The sequence below is a fragment of the Sminthopsis crassicaudata genome, chromosome 4, assembly GCF_048593235.1.
Source record: "Sminthopsis crassicaudata isolate SCR6 chromosome 4, ASM4859323v1, whole genome shotgun sequence".
Lineage (NCBI taxonomy): Eukaryota > Metazoa > Chordata > Mammalia > Dasyuromorphia > Dasyuridae > Sminthopsis > Sminthopsis crassicaudata.
Genome location: NC_133620.1, coordinates 439,617,710 through 439,642,518, shown reverse-complemented (window position 1 = coordinate 439,642,518; position 24,809 = coordinate 439,617,710). Strand labels below are relative to the sequence as shown.

Genomic DNA, 24,809 nt, shown 5'->3' with positions numbered 1-24,809 from the left:
AGAGAGAACCTCAAAAATAAGAGAAGCTGTTATTCCAGAGGGTACAGAAACCAAAAAAGACTAAATAAACATCATGGCCATGAGTCAAAAAAAAAAAAAAAAAGTCATCTGACTGTGTAGGGAGGATTCATTTAGTTACAGCTAGATAATATATTCCACAAATTCACTTAATCAGGCACATAATCTGCTATGTTGGAAGCAAAAAATATCCGTGTTAATCTCTCTATGTGGTGGACTCCCTTTCCTCTGGATAATCCATGACATAAGGCGCACAACTGTCTGACATATGGAATTAATGAGGGCATTAGTTTCAATCTATACGTTTCTGTTAGTGAAGCTTAATTTATCTGGATTAATTTCTAAAAAGTTAGATAAAATAAAATAGATCAGACCAGTTGCAATGATCTTATGATGAAGAGAGCCATCTATGTCCAGAGAGAGGACTGTGGATCACAACACAGCATTTTCACTCTTTGTTTGCATTTTATTTTTTCTTATTTTTTCCTTTTTGATTTGATTTTTCTTATGCAACAAGATAATTGTATGAATATGTATGCATATATTGGATTGAACATGTATTTTTACCATGTTTAACATATATTGGATTACTTGCCATCTAGGGGAGAGCGCAGGGGAAGGAGGGAGTGAATTGGAACACTAGGCTTTGCAAGGATTAATGTTGAAAAATTATTCGTGCAAATGTTTCTAAAATAAAAAGCTTTATAAATTTTTTTTTCTAAATAGAAACAGGGGCAGCTAGGTGGCGCAGTGAATAGAGCACCAGCCTTGAATTCAGGAGGACCCCAAGTTAACACTTCCTGGCTGTGTGACCCTGGGCAAGTCACTTAACCCCAGACTCAGGGGAAAAAATAGTGCTGCTAGGGGCAGCTAGGGGGCGCAGTGAATAGAGCACCAGCCTTGAATTCAGGAGGACCCCAAGTTAACACTTCCTGGCTGTGTGACCCTGGGCAAGTCACTTAACCCCAGACTCAGGGGAAAAAAATAGTGCTGCTAGGGGCAGCTAGGGGGCGCAGTGAATAGAGCACCAGCCTTGAATTCAGGAGGACCCCAAGTTAACACTTCCTGGCTGTGTGACCCTGGGCAAGTCACTTAACCCCAGACTCAGGGGAAAAAAATAGTGCTGCTAGGGGCAGCTAGGGGGCGCAGTGAATAGAGCACCAGCCTTGAATTCAGGAGGACCCCAAGTTAACACTTCCTGGCTGTGTGACCCTGGGCAAGTCACTTAACCCCAGACTCAGGGGAAAAAAATAGTGCTGCTAGGGGCAGCTAGGGGGCGCAGTGAATAGAGCACCAGCCTTGAATTCAGGAGGACCCCAAGTTAACACTTCCTGGCTGTGTGACCCTGGGCAAGTCACTTAACCCCAGACTCAGGGGAAAAAAATAGTGCTGCTAGGGGCAGCTAGGGGGCACAGTGGATAGAGCACCAGCCTTGAATTCAGGAGGACCCCAAGTTAACACTTCCTGGCTGTGTGACCCTGGGCAAGTCACTTAACCCCAGACTCAGGGGAAAAAATAGTGCTGCTAGGGGCAGCTAGGGGGCGCAGTGGATAGAGCACCAGCCTTGAATTCAGGAGGACCCCAAGTTAACACTTCCTGGCTGTGTGACCCTGGGCAAGTCACTTAAGCCTCAGGAAAAAAGAAATAGTGCTGCTAGGGGCAGCTAGGGGGCGCAGTGGATGAGCACCAGCCCTGAATTCAGGAGGACCCGAGTTCAAATTTGGTCTCAGACACTTAACACTTCCTAGCTGTGTGACCCTGGGCTTAACCCCAGCCTCAGAAAAAAAAAAAAAAAATAGTGCTGCTGCAGATAATTATATCTTCCTAATGCTTCTCCAGTCCTTTGTAGTGCAGTTGTTGAGGTTCAGAAGGGACCCCAAAAGGTTGGGGCTTGCAGACCAGTGTCATGAGGTGTCTCAGAAGAATTTGCAGGCTTGAACTCAACTCAAGAGACAAAATTATTTTAAATGTAAGGCCGATTGAAGCGGGTTAAGTTCCAAAAGGATTTAGCAAAGATCCAGGAGCAAGGAGACAGATTTATGCAGCGTTATCTGTGGAACTAGAGCACAGCCAAGGCCCAGGGGCTTCAGGGCTACTGCCACATGTCCCCTAGAAGCTGTATTCCCTCTGTAGCTACTATTATTATTCCCATTTTACATAGGAGAAAGCAGAGGCAGACAACTGTTCTCAACAAAAGTGATTCGAGACAATTCCAAGGGACTCCTTCTAGAAAATGCCATGCCCCTCCAGAGAGAACGGATGGATTCTGAGGATGAAAGCAGCCTTTTTATTTTGTTTCTTGTTTTTATTTTTTGCAAAGTGGAGAATACGTAAATGTTCCGCACGACGTCACACGTATCGTATTGCTTTGTCTTCTCACGGTTATTTTAACATTAAAATATTTTTTAATGTTATTGGGAAGTAATCACGAGATAAAAATGAATAAAGGTACTAGTTAGTAGTAAATTCTACCCGGAATTATTTAAGCAAGTTATTGCATATGAAAAACGGGTAATGGGTAACAGAAATGTACGGATTTATAACGCGTTCACAAACTCCAGGACGGGTACTTTCCCCGTCCCCGGCCTCAGTTTCTTCCTCCGCGCAAGGGGTGGGCAGGACGCCACGCCCATGTAGCCGGCGCTCCTCCGGCCCGATCCCCCAGGACCACGCCCACCGAGGAGCCTCGAGCGCCTCTGAGACGCCCACTCGCCTAGCGGGCCACTGGCGGAGGCGGGAAGCGACGGGGGGAGGGATAGAGAGGACAGGGGGAGGGGCTCCGGCTTCCTCGCCATTTTAGGAGGAAACGCGAACGGCGAGTCCCTGCGTTTCAATAACTTTATTGGCCCTCGCCCCTGAGAACAAGCACCTCTGCGCATGCGCGCCCGCCTTCCTTCCCCCTCCCTCTCCCGGGAGGAGGGCGCTCCGCCGCTGAGGCGAATGGGGCGGCATCCTCGGCGGGGGGCGGCTGTCCCGGGGGATTCCCGGAGAGCGGTCGGAGGAAGGCCGGGGATCCCGGACCCCAGCTCGCCGTCTTCCCCGGACAAGGAGGGGGTGGTGTCCTGAGGCAGCCGGGAGAGGGGCGACGCCGGCCGCGGAGGACGAGCACTCCCTCCCGCCAGGGACCCCCGAGCCGCCATGGGCAACACCACGAGCGAACGGGTGCCCGGGGAGCGCCACGGCTCCAAGTCCCACCGCGCCGATGGCGCCGGCGGGCAGGCGCACGGCAAGGAGCACCCGCACAAGATCATGGTGGGCAGCACGGACGACCCGAGCGTCTTCAGCGTGCCCGACTCCAAGGTGCGCGGCCGGAGGGTCCCAGTCCCCCCACTCGCCCGAGCTGGCCAATTTCTAGCCTGGTCAATTGCAGGCGAGCGCTCGGGCTCCCTGCGGGGGGGATCGAGGGGGGCTTCCGGGTGTGAAGGGGTGCCCTGCTCGGAAAACGGATTCGGCTCGTCCCGCAGGGCCCGGGAGCGAGGATGGGTGCAGGGGCTGGGGCATCTCCTCCGCTCCTCCTCACTTCTCTGTCCGGGCCGCTGCCTTACGCCTGTATGGACGGCGAGCCCCGGAGCAGGCCCTGTCCTCTGGGAGCTTCCCGTCTCTAGGGAGAGAGCGTGCAGACCTCCTAGTGTGTAAGGGACTGGGAAAGTAAACCGAGGTCCGAGCCCTGGAGGGGAGGGGCCGGGGGGGAAGGAGAGGGGGGAGGGGGGGTAAGGTTCTTTGCAAAAGGTAACCTTAGACGAGATCTCGGAGGAAACCCGGTGGTGGAACCCCGTAGGGCTCCTGGGGTCTGGAGATGGGAGTGTCGTGTTCCAGGAGCCTCCAGGAGGCCGGGCCCCAGAGTGGGGGAAGGGGAGTGAAGTGAGAAGGGGAGGGGGGGCCTACCTGTGCGTGTGCGCGTGCTCACGCATATATACATATACACACATATATGTGCTCATATTCAGTCATATGCATATACGTGCATGTAAATATCGCTTGAATACCAAATGTGCATTTACCCAAAATGGTATTTTATGGAGAACTCAGAAAAGGCGACGCGAGGACAAGTGTCTCTTGAGAACTTTAGATTGGGTGACATGGAGACACGGACACAGGGTCCCCTTTATCAGAGCAAAACTCCATTGGCTCAGAAGAAAGGCCGGTTGCTTAGAGTTAGAGAAGCCGCTCGGGATGTCTGTGTGGATGACTTGTGTCCGACCTGGGGTGGAGCCCTCTGCGCTAGCGCTGCTCCGGTCAGTCTCGCTAACTTGTTAACATTGTGAGAGAGTGTGTGTGAGTGTGTGTGTGAGTGTGTGTGTGTGAGAGAGTGTATGTGTGTGTGTGTGTGACTGTGTGTGTATGTGCGTGCGCCCACGCCTGCACCCACACAGAGAGAGCCTGGAAGTAATGGTACTAATTTTTTTTATTTTGTTGTACTTATTGATGGTCTTTCCCATAGGGAGAAGGAGAGTATTAGGCAGGAGGGGCTTTGGGGAGGCTCCCTGGCTGCAGACTAGGGAAGCGTGGTCGGGAGAGCAACCAGCTCTGCTGAAATAGACCGGGTAGGAGATGATGAGCCCGGAGGCGGCTGAGGGGAGAGAGCGCTGGGGGTTAGATCAGTGTGTGCACGTTAGAGCCCCTGGGACTGGGAGGCTTGCAGACTGCATCGGTGAGAACTGTCTGAATTAGGGGCTCCTAACCTGTTTGTGTGTGTCCTGGAGCCCTAGCCAAGCCAGCTCTTGTGCTCTTGTCTGAAAAGAACGTTTTTAAATAACAAGGAAATGGATTTCCCTTAGAGAGGAGTGCAATTAACAATGTGATCTGCTGTCCCCCATACGGATTTGTAGATCCTCTGAAGAGAGGGGGAGGGACACAGGTAAGATCTTGTTCGTCTAGAAATGACCTGAGGTTTCATTGGGCTGCAAGCTCTATGTGAGAATAGCGCTAAGAAAATAAGGGGCAGTCAGTTATGCTGGGGGGGGGGGGAGACAGATTGTGTGGGATGGCTGGAGTAATGGGCCAGTTCTGAGAAGGCCAGTGGTAAGAGGGCGCTGTAGTGGAAGGGGCTCCGCCCGGGGAGGGGGCAGACCTGGCCCCACCGCCTCTCTAAGCCCTACACCAGCTGGACCAAGGAATCCCATGATTTCTCCATGCCTCGGTTTCCCCCTCTGCAAAATCAGAGCACTGACTCTGCTGAGCCCTGAAGATCTCTCCCAGCTCCAACTCTCTGACCTCAGGAAGCTGGAGAATGTACAGAAGGGCCCAAGGCGGGCCTGGAGATCGGGAGGCAGGGTTGGGTGAGCAGTGGGAGGGGGTTTAGCTGGAAGAAGGGAACACTCTTGAGTTTAGCCGCTTTCAGGCATTTCCAAGGGCAGCCGGGAGGAAAAAAAGGATTAGCCCTGTTCGGCCCAGGACCACGGGCGGGAATGGGGGGTGGCCATCACCTGGGAGGAGATTGCTACTCGCTCTAAGGCAAAGCCGCTGCCGAGAGCTCCAGAAATGGATTTCTTGTCTGTGGGAAATGGTGAATCTTCCTTTCCCGAGTCCTCGGCCGGCTGTGCACCATCCTAGGCCAGCCGGGGTCTAGGGGAGTCAGGAGGGGACGGAGAAACGGTGGGATGTGGAGGGGCTTCTCTCCTGGGCTGCAGCACAGCTCCCCAGAAGATACTTCAGTAGGGCTTGTTGAATGAGTAATTAAATGTGATGTGTAAGAGAGTCTCTTCTGTCCGGTCCTGGCCGCTTCCAGATTTTAGACTGGGGGGGGTGTCACGTTGCTGAAGTGGCTTGGACTGGGCACACGACTCCTCATTGATCTCAAAGCCCCGAGTGCTGCTCCCGGAGGGAGAGAGGCCCAGGCGGGCAGGGCCGGCGGGGACAGAGAGGCCCAGGCGGGCAGGGCCGGCGGGGACAGAGAGGCCCAGGCGGGCAGGGCCGGCGGGGATGGAGGTAACCTGGGCTTAGGCTCTGGGAGCCAGACTCGGTGCTGGCTCAGACACAAGCTATGTGACTTTGAGCCAGTCTCTGTGACTTGGGCCCCTACCCTCCAGGGCCCTCTGGCCCTGACTGGCACACTGGCACAGGACTGGCAAAGCCTCTGTCTCCATTTTGCTCTAGTCCTCCTGGCTGTCACCACTTATTTATTCGATCAGCCGGGGCCCAGGCAGGTATGAGCGTGACAGGGGTTATGTTTAAGAAGAGCAGCTGGCCACTTTGAGGGAAGCATAGCCGGGGAGACACTGTCTGTGTCTGGAGGCTTCCTCTGCAGTCTGAAGGTAGGCTGAGGTTTATTTAATCAGTTCTTGGACTAAATAGATTTCCCCCCATCTCAGGAGTGTCTCAGAGCCAAGGACTCCCAGGCGTTTGGGGGCTTGCACAATCTAGAATGACCAGGTCTTTGGATGTAGAAGAAAATTGGAGCTGCGATAATATTGAGAAATTGTGTGAGACTTTTATGTAAGAACTAATCAGGCCTATAAGACGCCCTGAAGCTTTTAATTAAATTATGTAGAACCTTCAGCTTCTGAACTTACTTGTGTCACTTGGTGAATTAAAAGTAAAATGAGAGGTGGTATTGGTCTCTATTTTTTAAGGAGACAGGGGTGTGCCTAATACTCTCTTCCTACCCAAGCAAGTTTGTAATTCAATCCACTGATGACACAGCGGATCTTGTTCCCGCAGTTTGTTTACTTTATTAGTGCATGGTGAGAAAAGGACTTCAGTTTGGGAGGTGAAGAGAAATGACAGAAGAAACATATCCTGGTATTTATTTTTTCTCCCTTCTTCATCACATCCCTTTTTATCAGCTAAGCTGTTTTCTCCATTAAATCGTGAAGATTCGCCTCACAGTGATTTGCCCAGTGATACTTTTCCCATTTCCTACAAAGATTTTATCTTCTTTTTTTTTTAAGTTTTTAAATTTATTTTACCCTTAAGTACAAAATAGAATTTAAGAAACTCATTTTCATATAGACAGCAGAATGAAAATCCAATATAAAGCAATAAATTTCCATTTCAAGCAAACCTATATAATAGCTACTCGACATTGTTTTCAAAGCTTCCCTGCTTGTCTTTGCTCCCTTGAAGTTTTTCTTTTGTTCTCTGCTAGGCACCTGTTACTTTATTCTTATCTCCCCTCCCCCCAAACACATATACACTCAGACATGAGAGCTTTATTTTGCTTATTTCCAATTGTCATCTATTTCTCTGGAGGTACCTAGCATCTGCTTTCATAAGTCCATGTTTTTTCTGACAATCCAGTTCATCATTTCCTAAACCACAGCAATATTCCAGTCCAGTCACATTCTGAAGATTGTGGAAAATTTCCCATTTTTCTTCATTCCTTCTATTCTTGGCTGTACAGATTTTACTTATACAAGATAATTTTAATGTAAAATACACAGAATTATTCATTTTACACTTGAACAATCACTTTATACTATGCTTTTTAAAGTCTGGTGCTATTGAATCTGCTTTTTTTATGTCTTTTTTCCCTGAATTTCTTTGAAATTCCTGACCTTTTATTCTTCTAAATGACCTTTATTGATATTTTTTTTCTAACTCAGTAAGATAGTTTTTTAATAATTAATTGGGGTAACATTATTTTAAGTAGATTAGGTAAAAATTGTCTTTTTTTTACTTGGGTTTACCTATCCCTGATCAATAAATATTACTTCAATCGTGCAGATCTAACTTTATTTGCATAAAATTGTTTTATGTTTACTTTCATATAGTTCCTGTATCTTTTTGTCAGGTATAGTCTCAGATATTTTATAGTCTAGTTATTTTAAATAGTCGGAAATAATATTGAATAATATGACTGACACAGTATAATTTCCCTATTTTTCTCTTTTGACTAAATCTATTTTAGCTTTAACTTTGTAATCATCATTAATACTGCTTTTTTAATATGATGAGTTCTACTCTTGACCTTTATTTTATGTTTTTATATATCTCATTTTTATAGCATTTCCTGAAAGCAACTTATTGTTGAATTCAGATTTTTAACCTGCTGTCAATTTCCATTTTACGGATAAATTCATCTCATTCACATTCTAAGGTATAATTACTTGATATTTTCTTCCTTCCTAATTTTCCTCTCTATCCTTCTTACCTTATTCCTGTCCTTCCTCTTCTGCTTCACTTCTACACTTCCTTGCCCCCTTATTCCTTTACCTACTCACCCCTCCAAGAATTCCTCCTTTATCCTCTCCCCCCATTCTATCTCCTTGCTCTCATGAGATAATTGCTTCTTTTTATCTCTCCCTACAGTTTTATGTACTTTTAGAATCACCCCATCATACTCAGCTCAACTGAATCCTTTCTTGCAAAATTACCTAAATAAAAATGAGCAATAAAAATTAATATTTTAACAATTGAAAAGTAAACAATATGATCTTATTGAGTCCTTTATAATTGGTCCTTAATATTTATTTTATATTTCTCTTGGATATCCTATTTTGAATTTTCCTTTAAGTTCTGCTGCTTTTGTCACAAATATCTGAAGGTCATTTTGTTAAATGTTCATTGTTTTTTTGTTTTTTGTTTTTTCATTTCAGGATTATACTTTGGGTAAGTTACCTATGGTTGTAATCTCAGCTCTTTTGCTGTACAGAGTATTTCAAGTCCCAAAATCCTTTAATGTAATAGCTACAAGTTCTTGTATTAAGCTTATTGTAGTTCCATGATATTTAATTGTGTGTGTGTGATGCTTTTAATATTTTCTTCTTAACCTAGGAGATTTGAAACTTGGTTATGATATTCCTATGAGTTTTCTTCCTGGATTCTCTTTCAGGTGTTGAGTGGTAGATGTTTTTTCTATTTCTGCCTTGCCATCTTGTTCTTGAACTTCAGGGCAATTTTCCTTGATAATTTCTTGTACTACTGTATCAAGATCATTTTTTTTTAAATTTCAATTTTCAAACAGTTTGACTATTCTTATATTATTCCTCCTTGATCTGTTTTCCAGATTAGTTGTTTTTCTGGTGGGATATTTCACATTTTCTTCTATTTTTTTTTCATTTAAAAAAAAAAAGTTTTATTTCTTTGTGTCTTAGAACATCATTAGTTTTTCCTTGCCCAGTTCTAGTTTTCAAGTAATTATTCTTAAGTTTTTAGTTCTCAATTTCAAGTCGGTTGACTTTTTAATTTTTTTTTCTAATCTCCCCCCCCCCCCCCTTTGTCCCATCTCTCTTATTTGATTTCTTAAATCTTTATTAAGTTCTTCTAAGAATTCTTTTTGTGTTGGGACCATTTGATGTGTCTCATTGAAAAAGGAGTTCTTTTTTAGCTCTGTTATCCACCTCTGAAGATGAACCCTGATCTTCTCTCTTCCCTATCTATGGCTGGGTTCTTTCTCCTTTACTTTCTCTCATTTATTCATTCATTCATTTGTTTGTTTATTTTTTGTTTTATTTTGCTTTTAGCAGCTATTGGTGTAATTTAATTAAGTTCTAGTCCAGAGGCCTGGGAAATTATGCCCTGAGCCTCAGGTCCATCTTATGATTACTTTTAATACACATTGCTTTAGGAATCATATTGGGAGAGAAAAATCAGAGCAAAAGGGAAAAACCATGAGAAAGGAAAAAAAAAAAACCCACAGAAAAAATAAGTGAACATAGCATGTGTTCATTTACATTCAGTCTCCTTAGCTCTTTTTCTGGATGCCGATGGCATTTTCTGCCCAAACTTCTCCCAGTTATTTTCTGAGGTCTTTCAGGGTTCACACTAACGCTTTCCTCTCTACTTCTACATCAGGGCGAGAGCCCCCCATCACACAGTTCTCCTGGAACTGGAACTGGGGACTTTCCTTCCCTGGAAGGGTCCCTCCCTGGTTCTTTTGCTCACCAGGTGTGCAGTTCCTTCCTGGTCCCCCCAGTGACAGTGGAAGGTCCTTCATCCATCAGACCTCCTCACACTCACAGTGTCCAAGTGGTGAAGGTCTCTGGGACTGAAGCAGCCCCCAGGCTGGAGGCTGGTGGCGCAGAGTGAGCCCACGGAGTCCTGTATTGCACCTGGGCCCCTGGAGGCCAGAGCTTTCTCAGGGTCTTCCTGCAGGCTGTTTGGCCAGCTCAGTCAGGGACCCTCTCCCAAATGCATCACTTTGCATGGCCGACAAATGATGTTACAACATCCAGGTGTTCTGTGGCCAGCCCATCTTAGGAGAACAGCTGCTTTGCCCTAACTTGTGTCCATTCATGCTGCTCTGTGTTCTCTCTGAGGCCATGGTCTGAGGAAACTTAGAGAACCCAGAGTGTACTGCCCTGCTCCACCATCCTCCCAGGATCCTCCCCTAGGATGATGTCTCGGGGTTTAATCACCTTCTGTTCATTTATGGGGAAGAACAGGCTCTCCAGAGATGCTCACCATCCCCAGGAGGCTATAGGAGCCAGTGCCATTTAGCTTAGACAGCGACAGATGCTGCCAGATTGTCTTCGTGGTCCCTATCCCAGCACTGGGGCCTCTCGAATCCTGTCTCTCCCACAGCCTCTGGTCCTCACAGGAATAGGGAGAGAAAGCCCCGACCCAGGACCTGGGGGACAATGAGCTTCTGGGGGAGCAAAACTTCCCCCATCGTGGGGGTCACCGTAAGGAGGCTGAAACCTAGACTCTGGGAGCTCGGGCGTGAAAATCTTTAGTGGTTAGCTGGATGGAGCGCCAGCCCCAGCATCAGAAGGCCCCAAATTCAAATGTGGCCTCCAACTCTGGCTAGTGGGAAGATCCCAGAAAGGCACCAAACCCCATTTGTCTCAGTGTCCCCCTTTGTCAAATGAGCTGGAGGAGGAAATACCAACTGCTACAATGTCTCTGCCAAGAAATCAGATATGTCTGAAAATGGTAGAATAGCAGCAATGCATTTCAGTGTGAGTGATTTCTTTTGTAATTCTATGTATTTTCTGATAAGGAACACACACACACACACTCTCTCTCTCTCTTTCTCTGTCTTTCTCTCTCCCCTTCTCTCCCCACCCCTGCCCTGGTCTTCAGGTCAGCTTATCCATAATGCCACGTGACTCAGTTGCCAAGGCTAGATCTTCCCAGAAGCAGCAATCTGCCAGTGTTGCTGTCCGTGTGGCATTGAGGACTAGGTGACCCCATCTGGGAGGGAACTGCGGGCTTAAGGTTTTGGGGTTTTGTTTTCCAACTGACTCAATGTATGAATTGAGAAAATAACAGTCTCTTTTCAGTGTTTGCTGTCTGCTTTATGCAGTGTTTTGTTGCAAATTTAATTATAGTCTCAACAAAAATGAGCAAGTAGAATGAGGAATGAAATCCTAAATAATAGGATAAATGCTGAACTATTTACATTTGGATAATAGGAAAACAGTACTTAAACATGAAAATCTAATAACACATCTTCCAATCTCTTTTTCATTTTGTGTGCCTGTGAGGCTTTGGTGTTATTTTTAATATAGTCATCAGTGTGTATATTATTCTGATTTTGTATTCTCTGTGCTTTCTCTTTCCACATAAACTGTCTTATGGAATAACTTTAAGAAATCCAGAGAATCATTTCAGATGTTTGGAAAGAAAATGCTAGATGAAAAGAAATGATAGATTTTTTTGATGGGGGAGGAGTTGTAATTATTACCAGATTTTTTGTTTTCTTTTTTTAATTTAACAAAGCTTTGAAAATTCTGTCTTTTTATTCTCTTATCTAAGGCTGGGTAGAGGACAGTAGGGGAAGAAACCAAGTGAGTAACTCTTCTGGTATTCTGTAAACATCAAGCGAGATGGCACTGCCTTGCTTAAAGGGACCTGTTTAGACATCTTCACTGTTGCTATCCCTTAAGTCTCCGGAGCCTTCCACCTGTACATTTCTAAATTAATTAACTTAGAGCAGATTGAGCAAAGTAAATAAGGCTTAACATACCTCCTTCCCAGTTTGTGAAAAATCAATCACCAACTTTGATGATGATTCAGCAACGTATCCGATTCCTTTGCTGTTTTTGAAAACTACTAATTAAATTTGATTTGTGGGTTATTTGTTGACCTTTTTTATAATTGAAATATCAAATACACTCACTTAATATAGGCTTTTTAAAAAATCTCATTATCTTCTAGTTGCCTAGGATCCCTTAAGGCAACCTGGGCATGATTATACTTTAAAGATAGCAAAAAACCTTCGTAATTTCAACAGAAAAACTAACTAACTAACTAACTACTAACTAACTTCATCCTGATTTATGGGAATCATTTTATAGAGAGCCTGCAGTTCTTAAAAGGTGGAATGATTTACCTGCAGTCTTCTAGTATCATAAGGAAAATCCAATTTTCATATACAATATTCCAAGCTGGTCTCTACTTAACTAAGGAAATGTACACTAATGATGTTAATTAGTATATGGTTTGGGTAACCCTTAAACTTTAGCTACTCCAACCCCTTTTTTATGACATATGTAAAAGTAGTAGTTGATTATTCAAAGTGTGTTACAAAGATGGTCACCTTTAGGGCCCCTCAGCACGGGGACCAGCCTGCATCCTTTCTGAGAAACTTATGCTGTACTTGATTCCAGGGATGACCTGGGTATTTTTTCTTACAGCTCCCTGGGGACAAAGAGTTTGTGTCCTGGCAGCAAGACTTGGAGGACTCTGTCAAGCCCATGCAACAGGCCCGTCCCACGGTCATCCGATGGTCTGAGGGAGGCAAGGAAGTCTTTATCTCTGGATCCTTCAACAACTGGAGCGCCAAAATCCCACTCATTAAGAGGTGAAGACGGGTATTTGGGAGTGGGTCATACCGGGAATATCCCCCTTCCAAGAGAAATGACAGATCTCTACCTCCTCAGGATCATCCATAAAGTTCTATGTTCTATGGCCAATGTGTGATGTGAACTGTTGTTACTTATAATATTGATGCACTCCAGAGTCTATGACTATGAGACCACAGATGAGATCCATTGTATACTTTTGATGGAATCCAAAAAGAGTCATTTAGCCTGAAGAACAGGCCTCAAGTGGACCCGAGAGGCATCCTAAAGTACAGGCAGAGAAATTGGGCTTGTCCCAGGTGGACCCAAAAAGCAGAAAACAAGAATAAGGGGTGAGGAGGGAACCTGTCAAGACTCAATGACATGAAAGCTGACCTGAAAACAATAAGACCTACCGGGGAGTTCCCCCACAGGAGGGCTTCAGACAGATGCTTTTGGGGACCCTGGGCTTCTGTGATGTGGATTCATGTCATTCAGAGGGATGGACCAGGTCTCAGTGCAGTAGTATTGGGGGGTGAGGGGCAGGTAACAGTGGAAAGGCTTGGAATAGAAAGGCTGACTGCTGACCAGCTGGGAGAACTTGGCCCAAGACCTTTGACCCTACTCAGCTCTGGATTCCTACCTACCTCGTCCACCCTGCTGGGTATTTGTAAATGTAAAATGAGTATTCTTGGTGAAGGCTCCTTGTAAACTGTAAAGCACTAGTAAATGCCATATAAAGAGGATGAACGCATTTTCATGGACTCAATAGTATTGGAAAGGGGACCTTAGGGGCCATTTAACCAAGCAGCCTTATTCTATGGCCAGGGAAACTGAGACCTAGAGAAGGTCTACAGAGGATAAATGACAGCCGAGTAGGAGGAATCCCATTTTTTTTGCATTTCTAGAAATGGCACTGTAGAGTAGATTTTATTTTTTCAAGGAGGGATCTCATCCATTACCAAGAGCTTAGATGTTACCCAAACAGACATCTTAAGCTTTTATACAGGCTCACTGACTTCTGTGAGGCACTTTTGTACTCTAATTTAGACAAACTCTGAGGTCTTTCTGGTGATCCTTTGATCCCAGGCGGCATTTTTAGAGATCATTCTTTCCTCCAAAAGGAGAAATTATTTCATAATGAGCTTATTATCCACACAGTCCTTAGAGGTCAGGCAATACTCTAAAAAAGAAATTGAACAGAATCTTAAAAGGTAACTCAGTTATTTCTATCCAGGATTTATATTTTGGTTTGGGCTTTGTTTGTTTGTTTGTTTGTTTCCATAAAGCAATTGGGATTAAGTGGCTTGCCTACAGTCTAACAGATCTTATTAAGTGTTTGAGCCACATCTGAACTCAGGTCCTGACTCCAGAGCCAGTGCTCTATCCACTGCACCCTCTAGCTATCCCGGGATTTATATTCTTAAAACCACCTAATTTCTTCCCAGCCTCAAGTTAGAGAGCCCTCAGATCTGTGTGGGCTGACTTAGCATGGCTAACTAAAACTAAATTACTTCATGGAACAAAGCCTTTCTGACTCTCTTTAGGTTAGATTTGGAATGAAATGCATTAGAAGTAGGCAGCAGTTATTTATGTAAATATTATATAGTTATAAGAGAGTAGAGGAAAAGGGACCTCAGATCATGGGTGTTTTCAGGGAAGCACAGTCCAGTGCTCTTTCCCCTACCTCACACTATAAGGATTTTTTTCTGTGTTTCTAAAAGTAGTTATTTATGAATAGCCTTTGTGCCAACCCAACATGCCAGTCTAATAAGTTATTAAATGGCAACTCTGCAAGATACTTGGAAATTCAAAGATGAAAAAATGGCAGCTCTTGCCACAGAGCCTTAAATTATTGAAGCAAAATGCAAGGGCCAATGGACCAAGCATTGAGGGAACATTTGAGGAGGGGGGACTCAACTCTAGATAGAACGGTGTCCACTGAGCCTGGGGAGCCCATTGGTAGTGATTGTCTCACCCTCCATTTCTTTATAGCCACAATGATTTCGTTGCCATTTTGGACCTCCCTGAGGGGGAGCACCAGTACAAGTTTTTTGTCGATGGCCAGTGGGTCCATGATCCATCAGAGGTAAGTGCCTGAATAGCTCATCTGATACCCTCCTCCCTCTGCTCTCCAGGTTGCCTCTTTGCCTTCCCTCCCAGACTATTTGGATAGTTAACCAGGCGAAATCATCTCTGGCCTTCCAATCCGTCCTTATGCCAAGATCTCTTGTATAGTAGAAAGATTAATCACATTCCTCTGCCACTCAGTTGTCTTCCATGAAAAAGGAAAAACGAAAACAAAAAACCAGGCTTATGAAGTGCCTTGGTATATACAAAAAACTGTGATAATCTTTGGGGATACAAAGTTGGATTTTTTTGTTTCTTAAGAGACTGTCCTTGGCTGCTCATCATTGAATAAAGTCCAGGTTTAGCCTGGTATTCAAGACCCTCTTTGATCTATTTTTCCAGTCTTTTGTCCCCTTTCTCTAACTCCTCATATAGTTTATAATGCAGCCAAACTGAACTATTTCCCATGGTTCCGACACGATCTAGTTTTGCTTGCTTTGCGGAAAATGTGTCTTACTCTTGGAAGACTTTCTCCTTTTCCCATGGTTCTATCTGTTACAGCCCTTGCCTCCTTCAGAGTTTAGCTCAAATGCTATTTTTCCCGGAGGGGGAAGAATTCCCCTTGCAGGAAGTGCTCTCTCACACTCTGACCCGAGTGTCTAGGACTGTGTCCATTCACTTTGTATTCAGCACATCCCCCCTTTGGGGCACAGTCAGAAAATAGAGGCTTGTTCCCTGGCTCTAATAGCTATGAGCTATGCTATTATGACAAGATGTTTAATTTCCATAAGTCTCATAAGTTTATAGACTAGGCTAATGATATGGAGTCATAAAAAACCTAAAGAAGCTTTCTCTCACACAAGCTGTGTGCTTTGTGTATAGTGGATATGACTTGAATCAGAATGTATTCCTTATGTGACTGTTTGGGCACGCTATCTCCTCTAAGAGGCCCTTAGAAAGAACCTGGCTTACTGACCCTTAATTCCCTTGGGTGCCCCTTGGCCCATACCAGGTGCCTTCCCTCAGATGCTTAATTGAGTCCTTTCCTCCCTTAACTGTTGTTGTCGGGCCTGCAGGAAAGGGAATCCCTTCTGGGGGCTGGTAGGGTGAGATTCTTGCTGATAGGCCGGGTTGTGGTGGTTCTGGTTTGGCCCATGTGGAGCTGGAAGTGTTTTCAGCACCAAGCGCCGGGTTCAGGAAGGGGGCTTCAGGGCACTTTTCATCATTCCTTTTCAGCCTGTTGTTACTAGCCAGCTCGGCACCATCAACAACCTGATTCACGTCAAAAAGTCTGATTTTGAGGTTTTTGATGCTCTGAAGTTGGATTCCATGGAGAGTTCAGAGACTTCATGTCGAGGTAACTTATATTTAGCTCTTACTTACAAAGTCCATTTAAAATAGACCTACCTTCCTTTTTTCTTTGTAAAACAGAAGTTCCTTATTTTGATACTTTCTTGATCGTTTAACAATAAGCTTTTGGAGCATTTTCTGTATTTGCTTTTTGCTGTTTCTATTCAAGTATAACTCACATATACAACTAGGGTCCAAATGCCTTCTTAAACCGGCAGCCATACCAAGGGCCCAGTGAGGGAAGTATAACTTGCTTCTTAGGTTCCAAGTCTTCCTGGTGGTCACACTCAGTTGGGGATTGGTTCAGTTTATTATAGCTGATGAGAATTGATAGGTAAAAAAGAAAAGTTAGGAGCAAGAAAACGTGTATGTTTTTTATTTTCTGAAAACTTCCAATTAAATTTGAACATCAAAAAATGTCCTTAGAAGAAAAAAGCTAATTTTTTTTCTCTTAATTTATCCAGTTGGTCGGGGGTGGAAGTGGGGGTGGGGGTGGGAGGTGGAATACAATAGAGAACAGAATATATAACTAGATGTTCCAAAAGTAGATCAGGAGATAAACAGTGGAATGGAATTTCGACAAATATGCACAATGAAAACAACACTGGTTACGTACAAAAAAACGAGTCAGGACATCCTTCCATGTTTGAAAACACAAAATCCTAGATTTGTATGGACATTACACAGTGCACCAGTGACTACACAGACAAGATATGTACAGAATTAAGTGGATCTGACTTTGGGGGGAGCCAGCGGGGGCCCCCTTGTGAACGGCCTTCTTGAGTTTAGCTTCGAAGAAAGGGGAGAGACGGGGAGGGTGTCATCAGGCTAAAGATGGGGGAGATAGGAGAGCATCTGGTGGTAGGCAAGGGAGAAGCAGCCCTTAGGGAGAGCATGCAGCGTGCTGAGAAGGGACCTGGGGAAGAGTGGAGGCCTGGGAGGCGTGGAGGGTGGAATAAAGACAGTAAATGGGGTTTGTGGTTGGAGAGCAGAGACAGAGGTAGACCAAGCATGTGGAGAGACGTAAATAATAAAGAGTTCAGTGTTCAGTGGACTCTCTTTTGTCAAGTCATTTGTTTATAATTTTAAAAATAAGATGATCCTGAGTGCTGTGGCTGCCTAAAAAATCTACTCATCTCATATTCTTAAGTAATCCTTTCTTTGCTTATCTTAGTTGAAGATCCTGAAGATCTTGGCAACTAAATTGTGGTTACATGGACCACTCTGGCAGAGAACCAGATTACACTGCTTTCCAATATACCCACTCACTCTGTGCTTCATCTTTGATCTTCATGTCTTTTCCCCCCTTATCCAGTTTCTTATTCCATTAGCTTCTTTTCTCCCACTTAATTAATTAATGATAACACAGTGGAAAAAACATCCCCTTGGATGTGTGTGCTTCATTCCCAGCTCAGGCACAGACCAGGTGTTTGTTCTCTTACCTCTTTTTATTAGTTTTTTCAGATCAGAGGAGTTGGTTAAAATAAGAGAATTTAAAAGTACAACAGTCAAGAGATGTAAGATGTCATAAATTATATCTTACATTTTGGTACCTTTTCCCCCACTTCCACACAGCAGAGATAATACAGATAGTGTAGTGCTTGTAGGCTCCAAAGAAGGATTTAGTTGATGGCCAAGAGATTTGAAATGACTAAATCACATATATGGACTCTAACATCTTGCCTATTTAATGTCTAGTTTATTAAGGCCAAAAGTTTTGCTCCTTTAATCTGTCTTGTTAAATGAAGGTATTTTTTTTTTCTGGGTTGGACTAAGTCATTGATCCTTAACTCTGGTTAAATTTCAATAGAAAGTGTCTTCAGTTTTTTCGTAGTGTATTAAGAAGTCCTTGATAGATTTTTAAAGGAAAATTAATTTTATTTAACTTTGTTTTTAAAATAACTTTTTCATTTGATGATGTAAAGTCAGACAAAGAAGTTTCCTCCAACTGGAGGTCTTCAATCAAAGACCAAATGTCACTTGTCGAGTGTGCTGAAAGGGGAACTCTTGGTCAGGTTTGAGTTTCATAAACTCTTTTTCAAGGGGTTAACGGCCCTTTCCAAATCTAAGAGTAAGTGACTACTTCTGTGATAGCATTAGCTTTCAGTGGGGTCATTTTGTTCTAAAGCTTGTGATTTCTATTCATGTTTTCCTCTGATATTTGGAAAATTTTCTTTCAGATTTATCCAGTTCTCCACCAGGGCTTTATGGTCAAGAAATGTATGTTTTTCGATCTGAGGAGCGCTTCAAAGCTCCACCCATCCTCCCTCCTCATCTTCTCCAGGTTATTCTTAACAAGGACACTAATATTTCTGTGAGTATCTCATCACTTTTAGGGCTTCTCAGAACTAGTGGAAAAGGAAAGATCTCTATAAAAATCATTTGCATCTATATGGCAATATCATGAGCTAAAGGTCCTTAGTTGTAGAAGGTGTAGGAGCAGAGACACAATGACATTTATCTAATGCTACAGAATGGCACCGAGTTTTTCTTCCTCAGAGCACAGAAATTGTGGCTTCTCAGATGTCACCACAGAGTTGTCTGTTGCCTTAACATTGTTAGACCCAGAATTTTGGCTTACTGACATCAACTTGTAGGGCCGCCAGTCAGCGAGTATTTATTGAGCCTTTAATAGTGTCTTTGGGCTCTGGGGCACATAAAAGAAGCATAAGACTTAATTCCTGCTGCTAATTAAACCTAAGGTGGAAATGGCCACCTTCACTTCTGTCTTTGGCCTTCACGTCTCCAACATGGGCCCAGGGCCTGGGATCGAATTTCCCATCTGTTCAGAACCATTAAGTAGATTTTGTGTCTTAGGGCTTTTACCTGTTAGTGTTCTAAGTATGACCCAGTGTAAAAGATCCTGGAGGAAAGGGAGCTGCCCTTGTCTATTTGCTTTGAAGTGAGCTCAGCTGTTTTCTCTCTTTCATCAGTGTGACCCAGCACTTCTCCCTGAACCAAACCACGTCATGCTCAACCACTTGTATGCATTGTCTATTAAGGTGAGTGCCGCCCAGCAGACCTCTGTGGGCCAGGAAGACAGGCCATTAGACCGGCCTCTGCCCCACACCCACTGGGGATGACCAGTTGCTTTGGGGTCAGCTCTATCATCAGACTCTCCTCCTTTGGTGCTCCACAACTAGACTGCTCTGGCTTTGGATGAACCCATCTGTTAGTTGGTTGCTTCCATATTAGTCATTTTCATCTCCTGTTTTTTGGCTTTCGTGATAACTCTTGGCCTGTCCCAGTGGCTTAAACACTTCATACATGATGGTATGGAGCAAAGAGGTCAGAAAATGACCTTTACTTCTAAGTTCCAGCCCCAAGGAAATGCCTTGTATGGGGGCTTATTCTGGCCGTCGGTCATCTCCAGACTGAGGATACTAGGAAAACCTGTCAGGATGCTTGGAGTCCAATTACTGGATCGTTTTAGGGAAGATTTGGGGGTTTGGGTCCTTTTTGAACTGCTTTAGAGGTCCTACTTCTCCTCTTCCAGCCAGATAAGATAGAGGCAGGAGATAGAAATTCACTAAGAAGTCTGAGTGTTTTCCTTGCTTTAGGCTTTCCCTTTAGACCCTACTGCAGAGGGATTCCCTCCACAATATCCTGTTTTGCCTCCAGTTACTCTCAATCTTGGGGGTGCTTCCTGTGCAGAGGTGGGGGCTGATGGGTGTTGCTCAGGGCTCAGAGGGAGCTGAGCTTTGAATAAGGAGCCGTCCTGTGTGTCTCTCTCTCCCCCAGGACAGTGTGATGGTTCTCAGTGCCACTCATCGCTACAAGAAGAAGTATGTGACCACCCTGCTGTACAAGCCAATCTGAAGGGATGCTCTCGGCTGTCCTGGCCCTGGGAGGCGTGCCCCCTATCTCTGTACTGAACCCCAGTTGTAGCTTAGAATTGAAAACTGACTTGACCTTTGAGGCCAGTTGATGTGTTTCTGAGCCTCCTTTGAATAGGCTGTTCTGCTTTTCCATTGGACTGCGGGAGAGCGTGTGTGTATGTGTGTGTGTGTGTGGATGTGTGTGCATGTGTGCAGTTTTTTTTTTAAGGGAAAAGGGTGGGCTCATACATATATATTGAACATACAGTATGTTAATGTTATTGGAAACCTAGCCACTGCCAAATCTCTATTCTAGGATGCCTGTTAGGTGCTTTCCAGAGGCCTGGGGGAGCAGAAGTAAGAACCCTCCTTCAAGTCACCTCCCCTGACCTGCATGGAACAACAAACGTATAAGAGTCTTGTCTGTTAGAGAACCTGAGGACAAAAAGGGGTCTCATGTTGGCCTGGCACTCCCTTAGGATCCCCTGCATCTCTCTGTAGAAGCCATCCTTGATAAGTGGAAGGGCTGTCTTTTCTCAAGGGCCCCAAAGCTGTGATTTTTCTCCCCATATAATACTGTTCATTCTTCTCCTTGAGGACATGGGTGAGGGTCCCTTGAAAGGCAGTGGTTTAGGGACCCCATTTCTAGCCAGGATTGTCTGGGGATGCCCTTTCTCTTTAGAATACCAGCCAAGATGCTCTCCGCAGGCTGGCGTTAGATTCTAGTGAAGAAACACATTCAGAAGTCCTGAGAATGACAGATTCCACCTCATGCAGGCTTGCTTTCACTCCCTCCAACACGAGAGGGAGATCCCAAAGGGAGATCGTGTTCTTGAGCTTGGCCTCCTGAGAACCTACCTGTGGGCAGCCTTCCTTGGGCCTACAGTTATAATGCCATTATGAGCGTGTGTGCATTATATGTATATGTAGTCTAATGCCATTATATAATAATAACTGACATTTCTATAGTGCTTTAAAGTTTACAGAGCATTTTAATCTCTCGTTTGACTCTAATAACCCGATAAAGTAGGTTTTACATACATTATTTTTCTCATTTTACAGATGAGAAAAACTGAATGTAAGAGTAATTAAGTGACTTGCCCTTGGTCCCAAAGGTACTGTCAGAGGTGGGATTTCTAACCCTTAAGTCCAGCTCTCTGACCGCTCTGCCGTGCTGCGCTAGCTGGAGGTTCGCCCTGGCTTCCTTGGCTAGAGAAGGGAATTCCTTCAGCCCTCAGTTTCTTGTCCTGGAGCTTAGACACAAGTTGGCATCCTTGGTTTAAGCTTTAAGAATTTTGCCCTGAACCCTTAAGAAGGATTTTTGTTTTTTGTTTTTATCTCATTTTGAAAGTAGCTGGATTTTGGCTTAGCAGAAATCATGGAGCCAAATTCATCATTAGATTGTTGAGGCTTAAAATCTTGCAAGTGTCTGTGGGCCTTCCCTTTTTACAGAGAACTGGAGGTCATCCATCCAGCATTCCAGGAGGCTAAAGCTCTTGGTGGCTGAGAGGCTCCCAGACTGCCCTGGATGGACCCTGCCTCCCGCCCGTCCTGAGCTGAGCTTGGGGAAGACCTGTGGCCTGGGAGGGTGACCTGGTTGGTTCCTAGCATCCTCACTGGCCCGAGGCTTACCTTGATGGGGTATGTCCTGGTTATGGGGGACAGTGAGTTGAACCCATTAGGGACTTGGCTAATAACGGAGCTGAATATATGCTGCCTTGGACACTTGGGAACTTTCCCCTTTGCACCAGAAATCTTGTATGGCTTACTTTGGGCCCAGATGCCCTTCACCTGAAGTGTTACTCTCGTCATTTAAATAGGTCAAATCCCATGACACTTGGACATTTTGTTTGATGAAATTTGACTTGAATTGAGTGTTTTAGAGGTCAGAGAAACAAGACACAGAATTTTTTCTGTTACACAGTGATGTTGCCGGATTATTTGTTGTGAGAGGATTAAACAAAGTTGTAGTCATTACATCTAATGACCTGTTTCATGTTTTAAATTTTTCATTCCACAGTGGGGGCAGGGAAGGGGATGTGATGTTCCCCGGGTGGCTCCGCAGCGGTGGGTCATGGCGCTGGGGAGCTCCATTCACCCCATTCCACGTCTGGTGTATCATCTTGACAAGCTTTGGGGAAATCGGTGCAAGACAGACGCAAGGTAGACAACTAGTTACCGTGGAATTGGTGAGGATGGACATGGCGTGGTTCGAGCACTTTACCTGAATCTGAGAAGTAGCCTCCAAAATTGTTTTGGCTGCCTGGAAGAAGTGATCCAGAGCATGTTTTACTCTGGTTTTTAAAAGCTTTTACAGGTGTTTATTTTAACAATATCTTTATCTTCTGCCTTAGAGATTCTGAAGTTTGGAACTGAGGGGCAAAGGAAGTGTTCTTTTAAACTTTTTATTGGTCATTTCCACAGAATGTTTGAGGGAAAGCTGGTATATTCACAGAGTGCGTTGAACTTCAGTGAGGAAGAACTCTGAAAGAACCAAAGCATGATGTAGGAACAGTGGAGGAACAGGAGAGCAGAAAAGTGGGGGGCTGTTCCGATGAGCAACTGAAGGGACGGGGGAGACTCAGAACCTTAGAACCTGGGTTTGTCAAACCACTCACACCACAGAGGGATGCCCCCAGGAGTCATTCTCCATTGACCTCACTTTTTGGGATCCCTGTAAATATAATATCCTAAAGATGTCATTCCTCCATTTGAATATCACTTAAAACAGACTTTTTATTTTAAGCCATAACGGAAGCGATAAAAACAATTAGATGGTTTCTTGGAGTTTGTGGAAATGTGATGTGACCTGTATGATTGTGATCAGTCAGGGACACACCAGACACTACAAGCATTACCTTCACTAACACAGAACTGGCTCTCCATCTCCAGTTAGGTGTTTCTGATGGAAACTCAGGCAGGAGAAGTGTTCCTTGGGGGGAGAAGGGAGATTTAACCTTCCCTACTCTAATCATTCCCAGATTTCTTCATTCTTGGCAGACTAGTCGCTTGGAGACTCGTAAATTTCGCCATTGTTTTATCAACTGCTACTAACTAGTTATTCACAGTATCAGAATAGTACATGGTGGGTCCGGGCATTTGCTTCAAAGCTACACAATTCAAGAGCAGCTCCTCTATAAGAAAAAAGGTCTTTTGGAGCACGAGATCCTAAGCCAGCCCCGTAGCAGTGAAAGAGACCTTTGATTTGGGCTTTTCAGTCTTGAATAGAAAATTATAAATCTTTTACAAATTGAACTGAATTGAGTCGTCATCCTGATCTATTTTCTGACAAGATTCTGCTTCGCTTAGAGAAGAGCTTTTCTTTAGTTTGAAGGCTGGGTATTCCATATTCTGTGTTTACTTCTCTGACATAAGGTGATATTCCTGTGCCCCAAAGAACCTTGGCCAACATAGAGGTATTTCTCAAGTGAAACTGGAGACAAGTGCTGGACCCAGGGCTTCACTCCAAAAGGTTAACCAGGAAAGGGCACCTAGATGAAATATTCTGAAGTCTCTGCCACCTCTCCTGCTCTCTGCAGATGCTCTCCTGACCACGAGGTTGTTTCAGGGAACCCAAAGTAGAAAAGCCCATTTGTTGATCTTTAAAATCTTTGCCCAGCCCCTGGAAAAAGGCTGATTGAGTTTTCAGAGAAAAGGGGAACCCCTAAAGTGTTGGCATGATTTGAACAAAGGCAGTTGTTCTTAGCCTGTACACTTGGGGAACAAAAGGGGTAAATCTGTAATTTGTGGAAGGGATGAAATAACTGAAACCTCCCTCCTGACTGGTGCTTTTTGTCCCAAACATTGTCAAGGGATAGATTTGGCCCTTGATTCCTCAAGATTCTAGTTCAAGGAAACTTTTACTTTTTTCCTGCTGATGACCACAACTTAAATCCTGGATGACCTGTATGATATCTGTACTGTGCAGAGCCTCTGTGATGTCCCTGTGTACAGGTTCTTCTTTTTCATAACTGTAATGCAAAATAAAAATTATCGTACAACATAAGGCTTGTGGGTCTCCTTCCATTGTATGTTGTCAAGGCGCACTAATCCTGGCAGCTGGAGAGAGGGAACTGTTTGAGAACAGTGGATAATGGTTTGTCTTAATGACAAGAACAGGAGAGCCAAAAAATGGGGGGCTGTTCTGATGAGTGACCGAAGGAACAGGAGAGAGGCAGACTTGGAACCTGGCTTAGAACCTGGGTTTGTCAAACCACTCGCACAACAGAGGGATGCCCCCAGGAGTCATTCTCCATTGACTTCCTTTTTGGGTTCTAGCTCAAAGACATGACTTCACTCCTGTCCTTCCACTACTGAGCATCTTTCCCCAGTGAAATGGGAACTACATTTACATAATGAACACACTAGTACTATATGGCAAAGTAGAGCCATGACCTCCATCATATCCTGTGGGACCCTCACAACTCACTTGAGAATATCCCAAGTCCTGAGTCAGAGCAGATGTCAATCAGATGATTGGAGGACAGAGGGACAGTGATTGAGCGGCCCACCCTGTTCAGAGCTTTCCCCTCGCCCCATCTACATATGAGCTAACAGCAGACTAGTCAACATGCTGCCTGAGTTTGTAGGGGTGAGCCACAGTGGGAAAAAAGCAACTATTTTATCATTCAACGTCCTGATGTATCCCTGGGGACAAGTAGGGGAAAAGATGACCGATTTTCTACTTTACAAAGGAGGTGCAGTATGTACATAGGGCTTAATGAGGCTATAGAGATACCCTAATAGAGTGTTCCTGAAATCTGGTCCTTTATACAGATCTATAGTTAGGGCAGGTTTAGGGATAAGGGTCTCAACACCATGAAATGAGCAAATTCAAGAAAGGAAACACAGGTTCCATATTTTACTGGGAAACAAACAATAGGTC

At 44.5% G+C, this 24,809-nt stretch overlaps 1 protein-coding gene across 1 annotated transcript; it reads left to right on the top strand.

Moving 5' to 3' along the window:
• Positions 1-2,910: 2,910 nt before the first annotated feature.
• On the top strand, positions 2,911-21,908 carry PRKAB2 (protein kinase AMP-activated non-catalytic subunit beta 2). The gene is made up of 7 exons (XM_074263267.1): positions 2,911-3,318; positions 12,540-12,706; positions 14,682-14,775; positions 15,993-16,113; positions 18,287-18,420; positions 19,040-19,108; positions 19,848-21,908. The coding sequence occupies exons 1-7, from the start codon at positions 3,157-3,159 to the stop codon at positions 19,923-19,925; spliced, it is 825 nt and encodes a 274-aa protein (XP_074119368.1). The 5' UTR covers positions 2,911-3,156; the 3' UTR covers positions 19,926-21,908.
• Positions 21,909-24,809: the final 2,901 nt, after the last annotated feature.

Coding starts and splice junctions, on each gene's coding strand:
- PRKAB2 (XM_074263267.1), top strand. CDS start 3,157: ATGGGCAACACCACGAGCGAACGGGTGCCCGGGGAGCGCCACGGCTCC. Junction 12,707..14,681: donor AAAATCCCACTCATTAAGAG/GTGAAGACGGGT, acceptor ATTTCTTTATAG/CCACAATGATTTCGTTGCCA. Junction 18,421..19,039: donor ACAAGGACACTAATATTTCT/GTGAGTATCTCA, acceptor CTCTTTCATCAG/TGTGACCCAGCACTTCTCCC.